Below are 15,165 nucleotides of genomic sequence, written 5' to 3' on the forward strand. Positions count from 1 at the left end.
CAAGGTTAATCACGACTCTCCTTGTATTGGACGTCATTCCGTTTCTTGTGGGATGTTTATCAGGTTTTGAAAAAGAGTTTTGTTAATGCCGGGAACATTTATTACAGGATTTATTTCACGTAATTTTCCTGGTATGGGAACACCGTTACGTTTTTTTCTTATTTTTGCTCCGAGGAACATGGATGAGCAAGAATGTTTGCCCTAATTTTTTGTGCACCCAAAACGGTGAGCCTGTGCTCGGTGCTTAACTTTATTCTTTTAGAATGCTTTATTGGCTTTATCTTAAAATTAATGTTGAATATATGTGTTGCTATAGTAATGTAATGATGCCGATATCATGTGCAGCGCAGTACGCATGCGCGTGCTCTGGAGAAAACAAGCACAATCGTAGTGTTGAATCGTTCGAGAAAAGGTACGAAAGGCTGACTTCAGTCGCTGTTTTGACTAAATGTACAGCATTAAAACCACACTGTACAAACGATGACAGATTTGTGTGATAATGAGGGAGTCATAAAGAAAATTATAGCCTTAGCTTTGCCCTAGTTTTCTAAGCATTCCCCAAAATGTGACAGTTCGCCGGTAAAAAGCCGCCATTTCAAAACAAAAAGGCTGGTTTAACCGCGCGGTACTGGAAATAGTCTTGCGTTTTTAAGCACTGGCCTAGTGATGCCATCATTGTAGAGCGAGGCCAGGGGAGACTGCTCGAGTTAGCAAGACCCGTTGTCTTTGCGCAAAAAAGAGTTCGCATACACGTCCGCCATGATAGAATCTTAAAAATTCCCATGGTCCAAGTCGCCCTAAGTAGACTTCGATATTTTTCACTCTACATCTCATCGAGCTGTGCGTAGCGTAGCCGTCAAAGACAGAGCTAGGAACCTTGTCATAGATAGCGCTGTTGGGGTCGAAATCTCTAGGCTAGCCTTAAAGCTTAAGATTACATTTTGCGTTGAAAAGTTATTACATTTCGCGTTCCGCTGGGGCGAAATTAAATTCTTGACGATATCAATCACGGCAGTTGTTTTTCTAAATGGTCTAAAAGAGCCTGGGGCGAGCGAGCGGAAAACTTCAGGGCCTGGGCCTATTTTAAAATGGCGGCCTACAAAATCGTAGTTAACACAAATTCCTACAAGTTCACACGATTGAAGCGGACTTCGAAATATGGTTCATGATGTCCTTATAAGGAATTGACCGAATCGGCTAGGAATTTTTTTTTGTTGACTACAGTTTTCAAAACAAGATTGATTGATATGGCTTCTTTCCGCTATAGAAAAGAATACAAACACTTCTAATCTATACATTATTTTTATAACGCAATAAAAAGCTGTTTGTCTCGTTTAAAAGTCAGAAAACAGTTTCCCATCAGTATGCGCATTCGCGTAGTGATGACGTCATCATAAACCTGATTATAGCATCCAGCACCTGCTTCGGAATGTGACTTAGAATATATTTCCCCCAAAAATATTGATCCATGTACAACATCTTAACTAAACATTTCAGCAAATGAAAATGGTTTATTTTACACTACCAGCATAGCTTTTATAGTTCTTTGTGCCTCGTTATATGTTAGCGGATACAAGAGATCGTCGTGAATTCGTCGAGTTCTGCCGATGCTTTTCGGGGCCAATATTGTAATATTTATTGCCATGGGTCCTCTATGAATTATTAAGGCTTTTTAACATTTCCATATTCTAGATTCTAACTGCGCAAAACTCATTTGACGGACGGTTTTTGATGAGTTAAAAATTCACAAAATACTTCCGAAATTTGCGTTTCCCCGGCGTTAATGGACACAGAGATGCTTTGGTTAACCTGCTTCGTATTTCAGGTTAGCAAAACTCAGCTACTTAAAGACTTTTATGCACTTATGAGTATTCTGTTTTATTTCTTTGTTAAACAGTCGAAACATGAACTGTTTTTCCTTCTAGGTTGTACTCGCAGGAGCGAACGCAGCCAACAGCACCGGTAAGTGAAAGGGAGCCGTTTTCAATAAGATACCTCTAACCTTGATAAGAGGAGGATACTAGGTATTTTTCGAAATTTCCTAGTTGCTCGTTTTTTTGCATAAATAACGATAAGTGACTGACTGAGTGAGTGAACCTGTTTCGGCAAGTGTCTCTGGGTTTCTTTTATCACAAATCGCGATGTTAATGTCCGGATATCCGAATTTGAAACAAAAAGTGCGAAGAAATGGTTTTGGATATTTCTAAACAGCCCACAAATGCTGTTTGCAAGATATTTTCTATAATTTGCTTTGAATATGAAACGACGGCTAGCAATAGAAGCATTTGTCAAACTTTTAGTTTTAATAGGTAAAACGAACTTTTTCTAAAAAAAATTATGTTTCATATTTAGCCCAAAAGTTATATGATAAAACTTGATTCAGTAAAATCTAAGCAGATTTAAGCACATTTTTCGCATTAAGAATGCTTAGTTTGCTATATAAGGGGGGGGGGGGGGGGGGTGAATAGGGGCCGCTGCCGATCCGCTCCACTTTTTTTCAAATCGCCGATCCGCACAAAGTTTTGCTTCAAATCGAATCCGCAACGCATGGTAGAAGAAAACAATAGATAATAAGAAAATCATTTTTTTTACTAAGTCAAGAATCGGCAAAATCCGCAGTCACGATTATCAGAATCCAAAATCCGACTTAAATTTTCGTTTAAGAATCCGACATATATAAAAATATACAGACTAAAGAAGGTGAATCGTTACAAGCTTATTTACATCAGAATAGTGGCGCGAGACGCAAAAACATTACAACTGACAAAAACGCGCATTTTCTAAGAATAGCGCGCGCTATGGATAAAAAGAATTTACACATCTCTACGTGGGTTCCTACTACAAAAAAAGTCATCACTATTAAGACACCGCGGGTAGATAGACTTAAGCCGATAAGCCGCACTGGCCTTCCCTTTCCCTAAGCTGAGCCTCAGAGTTACACTTATCTATAAGTTGTACCGTAACATTATTAAGACCTAAATGATTGTCGCAATGAAAATGTTGATAGATAAGGTCATCCTTAACTCTTTCACTAACCGGTAAACTAGGGTGCTTATTTAACCTACTTTTATGATTATTAAAACGCTTCCTAAAACTATTGATAGTAGACCCTACGTATTGCTTGCTACACATAGAGCAAGTAATCAGATAAACAACAAAATCTGAGTTACAGTCTAAGTCGAAATTAATGACATATTTCTTATTAGTAACTGTACTGCGAAACTCCCGCCCTGTCTTAAGAAAGTTACACACCCTACACCTTTTACCGCCACACTTACCACAACCTCTAACCTGAGTACTATCCTCTTTAAGAGAGGAGTGCACCAACATATCCTTTAAACTCCTAGGTTTATATATATATAAAGGATTTTTTAACAGACCTGGGTAATCAAAACCATCCTTGAAGTTTGTAGTTCGCAACATCAGTCGTTTTTTGAGTATGGAAGAGTTGTCTCTTAGATGCGTCTTTTTTTCTCAAATGCAGTGATTTTTTCGTCGAGTGTTTCTGGGTCGAATTCATCTTCAACTCAAGCATCACAAGCACCCCTACCCACCCTCTCACAGGCAAATGTCGCTGCTAGTCCAACCATGACTGTGAACGTCCCTTCGAGCATGCTCAGTCCATCTGCAACCGCTGCCCAGCAGCCAGCATCGTCGTCAACAAACCAAGAATGGATGAAGAGTAAGTCATTCGGATATTCGCATGCTTGCTTTTGTTGTGCTTTGAATAAAAAATGTTAATTGGTTTATTATCTTTTTTTTTTACTTTTTGCTGAGTCAACAACATTACTTACTACAAAAAAAAATACATCTTGTACAGGAATTGACGGGTTACGAGTTTACTCAAGCAAACCCTGGATGATGTAAATATCTCTAAGCTTTGTTTTGATATATACAAAAAGCCCTAATATTCATGTTCGTGAACCAAAAGAATATACAGTACACCAAAAACGGGTATTTGGTGTATTCTAAACTTTGATTGGTTCATTGTTTACATCCTGTATAAATGTCGCTTGTTGTTTCTGCTGTTGTTGATTATCGCAATGATGCTGGTCTAATTAATATATACCAAGTACGTACTCCACCTATTTTCAAAAGAACCCGTTGCAAGCTCATGCATATCCTTTTATAAAGAAGTGTTCAGATATTGGGCAGATATTACAGAGAGAATTATTGTCATTGTGGAAACGTTGGAGATCGTTTGTTATGAGAATAAGTTCTTTTCAATAGTATGAGCTTGTGAGTTTGTATCCACCCACATAGGCCTAGATACATAATTCCGGAATTTTTAGGATTTTTAGAGTCAAACGGGATTTTTAGAAAATCTAAAGATTTTTAGAAAATTATTTAGGGTCTTAGGAATTTTAGGTAAAATTCCTACCAAATACTTATGGAATTTCGATAGAAATGTGATTTATTCCACTAAACCGATCGTCAATAACGTTTTCTGATCATACAAAAAGTACCGGTCAGCGGTTTACCCCATATTCCCAGAATGCCTCGTTTGTTTCAATGGAAGGCCTGGAAGCATTGCTAGTTCAAAATGGCAGAAGCATCAGCCATTGATATTGATCCAGCCGAGCCCGAGGTTTTAAACTGCGTAAGAAATGCAGAAGTCCAGTCTTTATTGGATGTTTTGAAGGCTCCAAGAGATGGCGACCTATCTAGGGAAAGGAAAATTGCTGTGAATCAAGGTGGAAACCGACGAGGGTCAAGGAACAAACCGACTTACTATGAGCCAACAAAAGTTTCTGCTAAGCAACGCGTCGAAGAGTTCAAGGGGGAAGACCTTATCGTACGCAATAATGAGGTTTATTGTGCTGCTTGCAAGGAAGTGGTGAGTGTTAAAATGTCCATCATGAAGGTTCATGTTAAGGAGCTTAACAAGGAAAAGTTAAAGAAGCTAGGCAAGCGAGAAGAGGACATTGTCCAAGCATTGCACAAATATGACCAGGCACACCATCCAAAGGGCCAGACCCTTTCGACATCCACAAGGGTATTTCGCATCAAAGTTGTTCAAGCGTTCCTAAAAAGCGGCACATCTCTAAATCGCGTTGAGTTCTTTAGAGAAATATTCGAGGAAGCAGGAATGAGTCTTTCATCATCTTCGAATATGCGACAGCTGATTCCATTCATTTTAGAAGAAGAGTACAAGAGTACAACCAGCATGAAAGGAAGACGTGTGTGGAAGAACCTTACCGGGAGGGTTATGCCACGATACAACTCGACCCGATGGTGGAGTCTGTGGGAATGCGCCAAGGTGGTACTCGAGGAGTGGGCGCACGTCTCTGCGTCACATGACGAAGAGTTCGCGAAAGCATCCTGGCAGAAGCTATCCGATGCACTACTACACAATCCAGTTCAGCTAAGGGTTGAGTTTGCAGCCCTTATGGAGCTTGAGAAGTTTGTCAAAGCGACCTATACTTTAGAGGGAGACGGCGCTTTGGTTTTCATTGCATTTGAGAAGTTAGATGAGCTAGGTGCGTTTATCCACGTGCAGAACTGTCCTACAATTGCAAACACCCTTCAACAGATGTTTCCTATGAATGTTGCCGATCAACGCAGGTGGTACCAGTATGCCGTGAGAGAGTGCCTTGTGCCGGCATTTGATTACTACTCCCAGACGTTGGTTAATGACGTAGTGGTGGCAAAATCCGTCCGGGTATTTAAAGCAGCACGACTTTTCAACCCAAAGTATGTGAAAGTGTATCGACCAAACGCTGCAGACATCAACCAGCTGGATGAAGTACCATTCCTGAACAACAACGAGATCCAGCCGCTAAGGACGGAGCTGCCAATGTACCTCGTGAAAGCTGCAGACATCCCCGATGACTTTGACCCTCAGGCAGACATCTGGCCATGGTGGAAAGCAGTAAGTCAAGAACTCCTTGCATGGTCTGCTGCAGTCCAACGAATCGCGCTCGTACAGCCATCATCTGCAGCTGCTGAGAGAGTTTTTTCCCTGTTGGCCACGATGTTTGGGGATCAACAGCATGATGCGCTGGAGGACTATATCGAGGCGGCCTTGATGCTCAGGGTTAATACTCGTTAACTTTTGGGACGGTATGAAGTTGCGAGTTAGTTGCAGATTGTTCGTTTTGCAATTGTTGTATATGCCACAAGACACTGAAATTGTCACACCAGTTAGAAGTCAGTATTTAGAAGTTAGTTTAGTTTGTAAAACATGTGTAAATCGTGGAAAGTTATTTCTTTCGATGCGAATAATGCTGAATTGTGCATTTATACATGTACAATAAATAAAAAAAACAAAGATAAAGATATATTTTTTATAATTAAGGGAGGAATGGCATATTTATGAAAAAAAAAGAAAATTCGAGATTTTTAGGGATTTTTAGGGGAGAAATCGGGATTTTTAGAGACAAATTTGGGATTTTTAGACATTTTGGGGGGAAATTCCGGAAAGATTTTTAGACCATTTTTCGGGAATTATGTATTTAGGCCTACACCCACACGAGCCGGAACAATACTGTACTGTATACTCTACGGCCCTGTATAATACTATTGGTGAGCCTCAACCTGAAGATCATCAAAACTCGAGTATAGTGCGCTAACATGGTCAGATATCACGGAATATTAATACCTTCGTTTGTGTCTAACACTTGCGTCACCCAGAACTACAGGACCTTTACAACCAATTGCTGAATCAAAACATAACGTCTGGCGGTGGCTTGCCCGCACAAGGTGAGAACATGCATGCTGACAACCGGAACACGACCACAGGACACACCACGACGGCCACGTGACCACGGGATCACATGACCACGAGACCACGGGACCATGTGACCACGGGACCACTAAGCACGGTCGACACTCCGACACCATATTCCGGCAATGCTTGATTTATAATCTGTGCATGATTTTGTCATTCACAAACAACACAAATGTTAGCGGCATGAATCGTTCTCTCGGCACAATGACGTCACTATACAGCCTTTTATCACGTGGAAAATAACGTCATCAACATCCAGTCTTTCATCACGTGCATGGTAACGCCATTCTTATTCAGCATGATAACGCCATGGTAACGCCATTCTTATTCACGTGCATGTTGACGTCATCCTTATCCATCCTGTAATTACGTGCATGATGACGTCATCCGTATCCATCCTGTGATTACGTGCATGATGACGTCATCCGTATCCATCCTGTGATTACGTGCATGATGACGTCATCCTTATCCATCCTGTGATTACGTGCATGATGACGCCATCCTTATCCATCCTGTGTTACGTGCATGATGACGTCATCCTTATCCATCCTGTGATTACGTGCATGATGACGCCATCCTTATCCATCCTGTGTTACGTGCATGATGACGTCACCCTTATCCATCCTGTGATTACGTGCACAATGATGACGTCATCCTTATCCATCCTGTGATCACGTGCATGATGACGTCATCCTTATCCATCCTGTGATCACGTGCATGATGACTTCATTTATATCAAACTAAATGAACTGTTTCTCCTACCTCGACCTATTATCAGTTTACCTTTTAAATACTGTCTTACTATTATTGAGCTGATAAAGCATCTTTACGTTCGCTAACAGTGTGCGGCCGCAGGCAGCATCTTCTGAATAAAAAACATTTGCATCTCCGTAACCTTTTTACAAGCAATTTATAAGCAGAATCTCTGCCAGTTGTATGTTGTCGTTTGCTCAATGCAAGTGTCATAAATGGTGGTGTACCTTTCCGTTTCTAAGTGTGTTCTGTAAACTGCCTAACCACTGTCACCATCGTGACATTTGCACATCCACTTTTTATCATTCAATACCTCCATACCAAACTGTCATATTTTTTACCGTACTCTCGAAAGCATTAATGTGCACTTATTAATTTACTTAATTATAATTTACTCTATACATAGATAGCAAATACTCTGCATACAAACTAGCACTGGTTAGAGCATCTTTGGTCAACCAGTTTGCGCATCAAGATGCTATCATTGACACATTACCATTCTCTTCACGTAAAATCTAAACGGTTTGTTGTACAACTCCATTTTCAGGCTGCGCGGTGTTGGACTGGACCCCAAATCTGCAGTCTTGTTCTACTAAGAAATGCGTGGAGGTACAGAAAAGTGTAATAAGTATGTATTTGTGGTTTGAAGGTGGGGCTGACGTGACTGGCTAGGGTCCGTGTACGCTTGTAGGAAGGACAAGGATTGGACATAGGATCGGAAAAACCATCGTCTACATAGTGTATCCCAGCCTTCCTCCTTCATCGACCTTAGCGTAAATGATTGTCCACGCCAATTTGGCAAAGATTATACTCCCTATGGTATAGTATATCACGATATTTCATCGGTAACATTATTGTCATGTTTCACAGGACAATACAGCTGCGATGGAGGCCCATGCCGAGTGCATTAAGGTTTGTCGGTTTTGCTCTGTTGTTTCTATACAAAATATCATTTTTTGATCATTTATCTTTTGTGTGTAACAGAAAGGAGACAAGCCAGAAAATGTGTCCTCCTTCTCCTTGGTGCCTATGGTTCAGCACTATGGACTCGAGCTCGCCAAGTTCTACGTAGCCAACGGCATGGGGGTCAATGAAACTGGGTTTATATTCAAAAAGCTCTTCGGTAAGTAACAATCTAAGCAGCTAGAAAGATCTAGGGCATACTTCGCTCTTCCCCCACATTCCCTTGCTACTAGATTGTAGTAGATTCGAGAGGTTCAGACGTCTACCCGAACTCTCCCTCCGTATGGAAATTTTAAAAAGGAATGTATGAAAGCTAAAATTCAAAAATTTACCTAGCGCAATACCCCCCCACTCATTTCAGAAATCCTGAATCAGCCAATAGAGTTGGTAGAATATGTGCGTTAAATGTCAAGGTTAAAGGTTAATGTGGTAACACATCTGTGGCCTATTGGTGAAGACAACTTTTCTGTTTGTTTGTTTAATATTATTTTTTTAGCATTAACTTGCAAGGTTATTTTGAATAGACCGTTTTCGAGATTTTGCGCGCGCGTCCAAAATGCCACAGACTGGCGGGCCAAAGCTGATCTAGAATAGCATACAAAGTGGAGTTTCCAGACGAAGCTATAGAAAATGCTGCCAGAGTGCTACTTTTGCGGAGTTTTGGAGTCACATTCCCCTTCGTCCGCATTTTGGATCGGGTGTGACCCGCAAATCTGTGGCTTTTTTACGCGCGCGCAACATCGTGAAATACGGTCTATTTCAGCTTTTGGCAGTGGATTGGTCAGCGGAAACGACATCAATGACACGAGCGAAGACTACTTGAAGTTCCCCGATTACTCGAACCCAGACCACTTCACGGGCGCATGGCAGATGTTGCGGGATGAGATCAAGATTTCTCCCAAGATGCTTAGGGATCGAGGTTAGTCACGTGATTTGACTGCGCGGCATTTGATTTGAAGAAAAGCAGATCATGTGTGTTACTACTAATATATTATATCACCGTCTTTAGGGGTGCACTCGTTCCCGTACACTTGGTCCGTGTTCTCTGACCTGTATGACCTGTCGGCAATGAGCGAGAGGGAAGTCGAAGTTGATCTCATGAAGTAAGTGAAGGCAAAACAAATCTTAGAGATTCCGTTTATCATCATTATTATTACGCGCCCAACCAAATAGCAGATTTAGAAATAATTACGAAGGCATTACAAAATTTAATGCTATGGTTCTGACCTCTGTCAGGCCTGCGCTAGAGCGCGACAAAATCAGAACAACTGCATATGAGACTGTACAAAATGCCAAGAAAACAATTTTGTATATATCACTCTTGCCTAAAGAACGTAAAAAAAATGTTTATCTGTTGGAAAAAGAGGTCGTGACGCAATACAGTCCTTGTTCTGGCCATGCTAATACTACTGGAGCCTATAGTCCGTACCTCGGAGCCGACGCCCTACTTATTGCTAACAACGTTGCATCCCTGTCGATAGGAGGATCGCTGATTCATACATTTCCGATCTCTACGTGGACGATTACGGGCGGCTTCGCACCAATAAGAAATTCCCGGACATTACTCTGAATAGCCAGGTCTTCACGTTTTCGCCTCTCTCCCCCATGGGAAAACTTGATAAACCATTGCTTGTCACGCTACGACATAGGAAAGTGAGTATAGTATGAACCCAATGTGTGACCCCCCCCCCCCCCCCCCCACGCCACCTCCAATATTTCACAACTCTAAGTGAGTATAGTATGCAGCCAGTGCGTGACCCCGCCCCCAATATTTCACACCTTTGTGCTTGTAGCTGAAGTAGGGAACAGAGTAAAGAAAGGTTGATTGTGTGACATTGGATTGTGTGACAATAGACCCATTGTGACGATTTGTTGACATCCAGGTTCAAGGTTTCGCGAATCCTCGGTGCGTCAGCTGGAACCCGACTAGGAGGTAATCTTTCATTAATTTCTATTGGGTTTCTCGTTGTTACAAAGATTGGCCACCTCTTAGCAAGGGTGCAAATATTAGCCAGTGTACCTTCATATTGGCATTTTGTGCTTAATGCTACATTTCTGCTTTAAATTTTTAGTGCAGTCACGTCTAATTCCATATGCACCATCGCACCCGCCCTACCCTCACGTGTCATGTCTACAACTATAACTGTTTGTTGGGGAGACAAAGATATTAAAGCTGTGTGGTATATTATGATGATGATTCGCGGTATAATAATCATTCCAACTCTTGCCTCAGGATGTACCATACGAAAGGTTGCAGTGTTCACGAGACAAACGAGACCCACACGGTCTGCGCATGTGAACACTTTGGCAGCTATGCCGTCGCCATGGACAAGACCATCCCGGTACGTTAAAATAAAATATATTGCTGTATACAGCTTACTTTTGGTCTCTAAAGGAATGGTAATTACTATAGCTTTTCGAACATCCTTTTATTACATCTGTTACCCATGAAGCACTATGGCTTATAACACATGGATTTAAGTACTGCCTTTTGAAATTTGTAAAGTAAATCGATCCTGGTAAGTGAAATATGAGACGATACTTGTGCAAAGTATTGATGAGCAATCGCGTACCCAGGATTGGCCGAGGGGGGAGGGGGTGCGCAGCCATAGGAGGCTGCCAAGGGGGATGCGCGCCTGACTAAAGGTAGAGAGCCCCACTACAACTACTAGGTAGTGTATCTTAGTAAAGCGCAAGCTCTTTTGCCTTCTCACAGAGCCTGTCTGTGTATTTCAGGACGACGCGACTGAGCGCGAGACGGTGGTGACCGTGGCATGGGTGTTGAGTACCATCTCTTTGCTGTGCCTCATCATCTGCGCTGCCTGCATCATTGTTGTCGGGTGTGTGGCATCCATGGGTATCATCCACTCTAATCAGACACCCCTTCCCCCACTCTCTACGAAACCCAAAGGGTCCCTCTTAGAATAATAAGCAGGATAATGTAGGATGTAGATGGTGCAGGTTTTACAAATCCTCACCACCACAAAAGTTCATATTACTTGTCTGACATCCAGATACTGATCACACGTATGAAAAGATCAATGCTCTCTTCTCGCATGAAGTTGTGGCGGTGCTTTGCAAGCGCTAGGTGCTTGGTTTGGTGGCCTCCTACTGTTTATAGTCATGATTTTTCTGCAGTGTCTTTTTCAGGGACGTCATGTCTAACTTCTGCATCTGCTGATTTAGGTATCATTTTGTGGACAATATGCGCATTGCTCTCTGCTTGGACGTCTCGCTGGCGCTTGGATATTTAATCTTTTACTTTGGGCTCTCATCAGGGAACACCAACGTGAGTATCTAGAAACGCGAGTTGGCGTGAGTATTCTTGACAGCTCAGCTAAGTGTCTAGTTGGAGTCGTGCTTTTGTAGACCTATTAGTCCAGTCAACCTAGTGTTTAACCTTAAAGTAATTGCAACACAAATGATTTAGGTCTTAAACGACAGAGTAGCATGTCCTTAATAACTTCCCAAAAGTTCTCCAAAGTTTTCTTGGGGGAACAGCAATCTTGTATTCTATTGTTATTCATGGCGCACAAGCCCTTCACAAATGCACTCTTGACGAGATCGATTTGCCAGTGCGCTCATGGAGAATAAAAGAATCCTAGATGGCCGACAAAAGAAATTGTTTATTGTCAAATTCCGAGATGTTCCTCCAAGAGAACTTTGGGGATTTTGTTTAGAATGTATTTTCTTATCGTTTAACAATAAAATTGTTTGTGTTGCAATTACTTTTAGGTTCGGCTATAAATTTTCGTAGATTGGCTGGACTATATCGAGATCGTCGTATGTCAATTATTGGCGTGCAGGATATGTGTGTATTGAGACATTTTAAGAAATGATCAAGGGTTGGTTGTGTCATTTCATTTTTAAACATGCAAGCGCAGTAATGTTCGAAGTGCTCGATTTCTTCAATCTGAGCTTGAAGGCTGTGAGTATAACGTTATGTTCAAATATCATGATCAAGTGTTCGATGTTTCGTTTCAGTTCTATGCAAGCAGGTCGTCATGTGACGTCATCTCGCCGTTGATGCACCTGTTCCAGTTGGCAGCGTTAACTTGGCTACTCATGGAAGGTTTGCACTACGTGTCGGTCTTCAAGAAAGTCTTCAACAAAGAAAACAGCCAGCCCTGGTACATCTACACAGCAGTTGGATGGGGTAAATACTTTTTTTTCAGAAATAAATTAAATTCTTCCATCTCATAGTTGTCTCGCCTTAGCAAGGGAAGCTCAGTGGTGCAATATCTTCTTAATATCCTACAACAAGAAAAAAGATATAAAAGTAAAGAAAGTAACGCAACATTGGCGGTGAGACACGAAGACTTTGGGGCGCACAGGAAAAGGATGTGAAAGAGGGACTTGTTTGTATTCAGCTAAAGGAAGCATCGTATTTCAGGTGTTCCAATTGCTTTTGCGGGAGCCTGCGCAGGTTATACATATCCACATGGAGGTGTGCCCAAACAGGCTGAATTGTAAGTTTGATAACTATTAGGGGCGTAGCCAGTAACATATATATGCGATCCTCTCAAAGCTGGCTTCGTCCCTGATAATGTATGAGCTTCTCCATGTCTTCCAACTGACCAACAGAACGAGTAGTGTGCTTTATGATACGAAACGTGTTTATCAAATGTTTAGTCAAGCTATTGTCACAAGCCACAACAGAGCCTTTTGGTATTTTATGATATTTTAGTTGTTGGCTACCCATTGAAGGAACAGAGCTCTGGTACTTCGCAGGACCCGGAGTCATACTTGTAGCGGTAAGTAGCAAGCACTTCCTTTTTTCTTCTTCTAAAGCTAAATAAAGCCGTATAAGCCAGAGATATTATGCTCAAAGCATCTTGTTATTTTGATAGCTGAACTTGTTGGTTCGCTCGGTGGTGCTCGTAGAAGTTCTGACGTGGAAAGGCGACCCGGACGATGTCAACATTGAACGAACAAGGCATGTAGTGTCCAGTGATTTGTTAAAATGGTGGAAAACACAATGTGGAAATTCCCATATAGCATAATGATGATGATGTGACCTCTATAAACTCGAGTTTTCTGTTGATGATGATAAAAACGATGGCTTGTGTCTGTTGCTGTTGATGATGATGAAGACGATGATGACCTCAACTACGTCAGGTGTTCTAATGATAGTGATGATGATGTGTTCTCTACAAACTCGATTTTTCTGTCGATGATAAAAATGATGGCTTCTGTCTGTTGCTGTTGATGATCCAACTACGTTATGTGTTCTGATGATGGTGATCTCTAAAAGCTTTTCTGTTGATGACGATGAGCTCCAAGCTCGAGTGTTTGTTGTTGTTGTTGATAATTATATTACCAACACTAAGTCAGACGTTTAGCGGGAGGTGATGATGATAACGATCTAAAGCCAGCTGCTTTGTCGGACCACAGGTTTCGCCTGCTCAGCTTCATCGTTCTGCTCCTCGTGGTCATCCTGACGTGGGTGTTTGGGGTATTGGCTGCTAACAGCTCCGAGAAGAAGGGGTTTCACTACGCGTTCATCGTATTGTTTGCGCTGCAGGTGGGCCAAAGAAAATCATGATGTTCTGATTATGGGGGTTTGGAAATGCCAGATACCAATATGTCATCGTCTCTAACAGGGATCAATGCAGGATTTTTGTCAGAGGGATTTACAAAAGTGCCATAGACACGTCAATGCCAAACTATTATTATTATTATTATTATTATTATTATTATTATTATTATTATTATTATTATTATTATTATTATTATTATTATTATTATTATTATTATTATTATTATTATTATAGGTATTTTCTATCATCAACATCGTAATCTTTGTATCACCCGTCCAATGTAAATATTAGCCAATGTTATCAATGCGGATATCAATTTAGCCTGCTGTTTTTTTTTTTCAGGGCATTCTTGTAGCCGTTTTCTACGCTGCTCAGAATAAGGAGGTAAATCTGAAATAAAACCTTATTTGGTCGTTCTAATGTAGAAGGTCCAGCAGCATTACTAATGAGTAAGTACGCAGCTGCTTTGTCCCCTATAATCTTTGTTCTACAAAGGAGTTCTTTTGTCTCTATTCTTCTCGTTCTTTGTCTCGAGGTGCGGATATTGTTCATTTGCCCAATCAAATTGCAGCTTGTAAGAGCTGCGTACTAACCTTTACTAATCTAATGGTACTATTTCAGCTGTGGGACTATTACCGTCAAAAGAAGGAAAAGAAATTGAAGGAAAAGGTAAGGAGAAAAGCTTTGGAAGATGTCCCGCACATCCCCAAGTTTGTAGGTGACGTTTTTTATCTCCTTGCAGACGGCCGTCTTCCACTTCGAGTACATTCCATGAGACATGCAGCGACACCCTATTGAGCACGTACTACTGCACAGAGTAGCCCTAGAAGCAAAGCACTTTTCGAGGCAACGATGAGGGAACGAGATCAGACAAGCAGAGAGCTAGACAGGGTCATTTCTCCCAGAAGTTAAAGAAAATAAGTAACGTTTCGTGAGGATTATTACACCCATCGGTAGGATATATTTCCGTTTAATTTAAAATTAACGAATGCAATCTCAAATATATACAACCTTCCCTTTCAAGTTTAGAGGTTTCGCAACCCAAAAGCCTTAATAGCCAAATAAAAATATTTTTGGCCAGTTTTTCTCGTGACTTGTTCAGTATTGTAGGAGCCTTTAATTTTCAATTGTATAGCTGATCAGGCTTCAAATAAAAAAAGGACGCACAAAGTTGTTGTT

At 41.2% G+C, this 15,165-nt stretch overlaps 2 protein-coding genes across 3 annotated transcripts; both read left to right on the plus strand.

Annotated features, from left to right (window-relative positions):
• Positions 1-1,444: 1,444 nt before the first annotated feature.
• Positions 1,445-15,156, plus strand: LOC5522125 (adhesion G protein-coupled receptor L1). Of its 2 annotated transcripts, XM_032367419.2 has the most exons (22): positions 1,445-1,825; positions 1,926-1,962; positions 3,485-3,682; positions 6,634-6,702; positions 8,031-8,092; positions 8,354-8,395; positions 8,468-8,606; positions 9,210-9,365; positions 9,456-9,549; positions 9,928-10,099; positions 10,330-10,379; positions 10,680-10,788; positions 11,183-11,286; positions 11,633-11,735; positions 12,431-12,602; positions 12,840-12,915; positions 13,134-13,200; positions 13,297-13,382; positions 13,841-13,970; positions 14,329-14,370; positions 14,608-14,655; positions 14,729-15,156. In XM_032367419.2, exons 1-22 carry the CDS (start codon positions 1,784-1,786, stop codon positions 14,759-14,761), a joined length of 2,031 nt encoding a protein of 676 aa, XP_032223310.2. In that variant the 5' UTR covers positions 1,445-1,783; the 3' UTR covers positions 14,762-15,156. The 2 variants fall into 2 exon arrangements, with proteins under 2 accessions (XP_032223310.2, XP_048580492.1); XM_048724535.1 differs by lacking the exon at positions 6,634-6,702.
• Positions 3,689-5,971, plus strand: LOC116604706. The gene is made up of 2 exons (XM_032367426.2): positions 3,689-5,778; positions 5,846-5,971. The coding sequence occupies exons 1-2, from the start codon at positions 4,544-4,546 to the stop codon at positions 5,874-5,876; spliced, it is 1,266 nt and encodes a 421-aa protein (XP_032223317.1). The 5' UTR covers positions 3,689-4,543; the 3' UTR covers positions 5,877-5,971.
• Positions 15,157-15,165: the final 9 nt, after the last annotated feature.

Source organism: Nematostella vectensis, chromosome 3 (assembly GCF_932526225.1).
Source record: "Nematostella vectensis chromosome 3, jaNemVect1.1, whole genome shotgun sequence".
NCBI lineage: Eukaryota > Metazoa > Cnidaria > Anthozoa > Actiniaria > Edwardsiidae > Nematostella > Nematostella vectensis.